Source organism: Magnolia sinica, chromosome 6, assembly GCF_029962835.1.
Source record: "Magnolia sinica isolate HGM2019 chromosome 6, MsV1, whole genome shotgun sequence".
NCBI classification, from domain to species: domain Eukaryota; kingdom Viridiplantae; phylum Streptophyta; class Magnoliopsida; order Magnoliales; family Magnoliaceae; genus Magnolia; species Magnolia sinica.
The window spans coordinates 14,044,631-14,046,360 of record NC_080578.1 but is presented as its reverse complement, the minus strand read 5'-3'; the positions used below and the strand labels follow the sequence as shown (position 1 = coordinate 14,046,360).

The 1,730-nt window shown below is 45.4% G+C and overlaps 1 protein-coding gene across 1 annotated transcript; it reads left to right on the top strand.

Annotated features, from left to right (window-relative positions):
* The first annotated feature begins 345 nt into the window (after positions 1–345).
* On the top strand, positions 346–1,412 carry LOC131248331 (probable lipid phosphate phosphatase beta). Its single transcript, XM_058248580.1, has one exon. It carries the CDS (start codon positions 603–605, stop codon positions 1,278–1,280), a length of 678 nt encoding a protein of 225 aa, XP_058104563.1. The 5' UTR covers positions 346–602; the 3' UTR covers positions 1,281–1,412.
* Positions 1,413–1,730: the final 318 nt, after the last annotated feature.

The following is a 1,730-nucleotide window of genomic DNA, read 5'->3' as shown; positions in this document are numbered from 1 at the left end:
GACACAATTTGAATCGATTCAACCTAAATCGAGTTCACTTAAATTATATATTATATATATTAAAAACTCTAAAACTTAAACTTGAACTCAACTCATAGGCTCGCATTTGACTTTGAACTGGCTGAGCTGCTGATCGAAATGAGTTGAGCTGTCCAATTAAGCTTGAAGACCAAGCCAAGCTGAGCTCAAGCTAGGGTAGTCTGCTAGCTAAGTCAAGCCGAGCTTGGCCAAGCTTGACTCAGCTAGTGTACAGCTTTACTTACAATACACATGTTATAAGATTTACACAGCAAGTGTCACCGTCATATTCCAAATATTCATTTAAGAAGAGCAACCAACGTGAAATAATCATATCCTAACGACTCTATCCATGTACCAAATGGTCCCTATTAGAATTAATTGGACCACCGATTTTAGCCGGGTTGAATTTGGTGGACCTATTTTAACGGCCCCGAACCCACATGATATCTCATGGGCCCGAAAAAGAATACGGACCCCTTAGAATCGGGTTCGTGTGCACATGGGCCGGGGTTACCCGTTGACAGACCATCTTCAGATCATCAACGGACTCCACAGCATTCTTGTACGCCTAAAACCCTAGCATGGAAGAGCCATCGCCTGCCGACCGCCTCGCCACCTCTCCAACGACAAAACCCACATCCCTCCTCCGCCGTCTGATCGACCTGGACACCACGTGGTCCCTCCACATCCACACGATCTGCCAGCCCTTCCCTCGCTTCCTTCTAAAAGCCCTAGAAATCTCAGGCGACGGCCGCTTCTGTTGCCCCATCCCGATCGCTCTCTTCCTCTCCCCTCCCTCCTCTAACTCTTCCTCTCTCCGCCAAATCCTCATCCTCCTCTTCCTCGGCTTTCTCCTCGATCTCATCGCCGTTGGATCCATCAAGTACCTGATCCGACGGCCACGGCCCGTCTACAACAAGGGCATGCATCTGACTGTCGCTGTCGATCACTGGTCTTTCCCCAGCGGCCACTCCTCTAGGGTCTGCTTCATCGCCTCTTTCTTGTATCTCTCGCTGGCGTCTCTCACAGAGGCTTTTTCGCAAGTGGAGTCATCTGGCAACGGATTCCTGAGCCATTGGATCGGACCTGATGGTAAGGCCGTTGAGCGTTCTGTTTTTGGTGTGTGCTTGTGGTCGGCGGTGACGTCCATGTCTAGGGTTTTGCTTGGTAGGCATTTCTTGTTTGATGTGATTGCGGGCGCTTGTTTGGGTTTGTTGGAAGCTCTGTTTGTGCTTTATGTTATTAAGCCTTGGATTTAGAATAGAATGCAAACAAGATAGTGTCATTTTTGTAATTTATGCATTTTTTCCGTCATTCAGTATTGGATGGAATTTCTGTGAGAAGGTGTAAGATATTGAATTTAATGAAAGAAATTTCTCATTATGTGCTGACACTCGTCGGATTCAATGTTGATTGCCAATTCAAATGTTTTTTGTTGTCAATGGATTGAATTGTAGAATTCATGTTTTTTGGGCATTGTTGTGATTGACTAATGGCCCGCTGACCACCAATAGAATCAGACCGATCAACTAATCAGCTAACTGTTTATTTTGCCATGGCCACAACATGAACTACAAAATGCATTTTTTTTGTGGTCATTGTTGTTAATTATCCCCCAAAATTATCTGATTTGTGGCTACCTCATTTGCAGGACCCCATTTTATTTATTTTTTCGTATTGTGACCCATCTGGTGCCATCCATGGTGTTC

What these genes read in the sequence shown, in the direction of transcription:
- LOC131248331 (XM_058248580.1), top strand. Translation starts at nt 603, where the DNA reads ATGGAAGAGCCATCGCCTGCCGACCGCCTCGCCACCTCTCCAACGACA.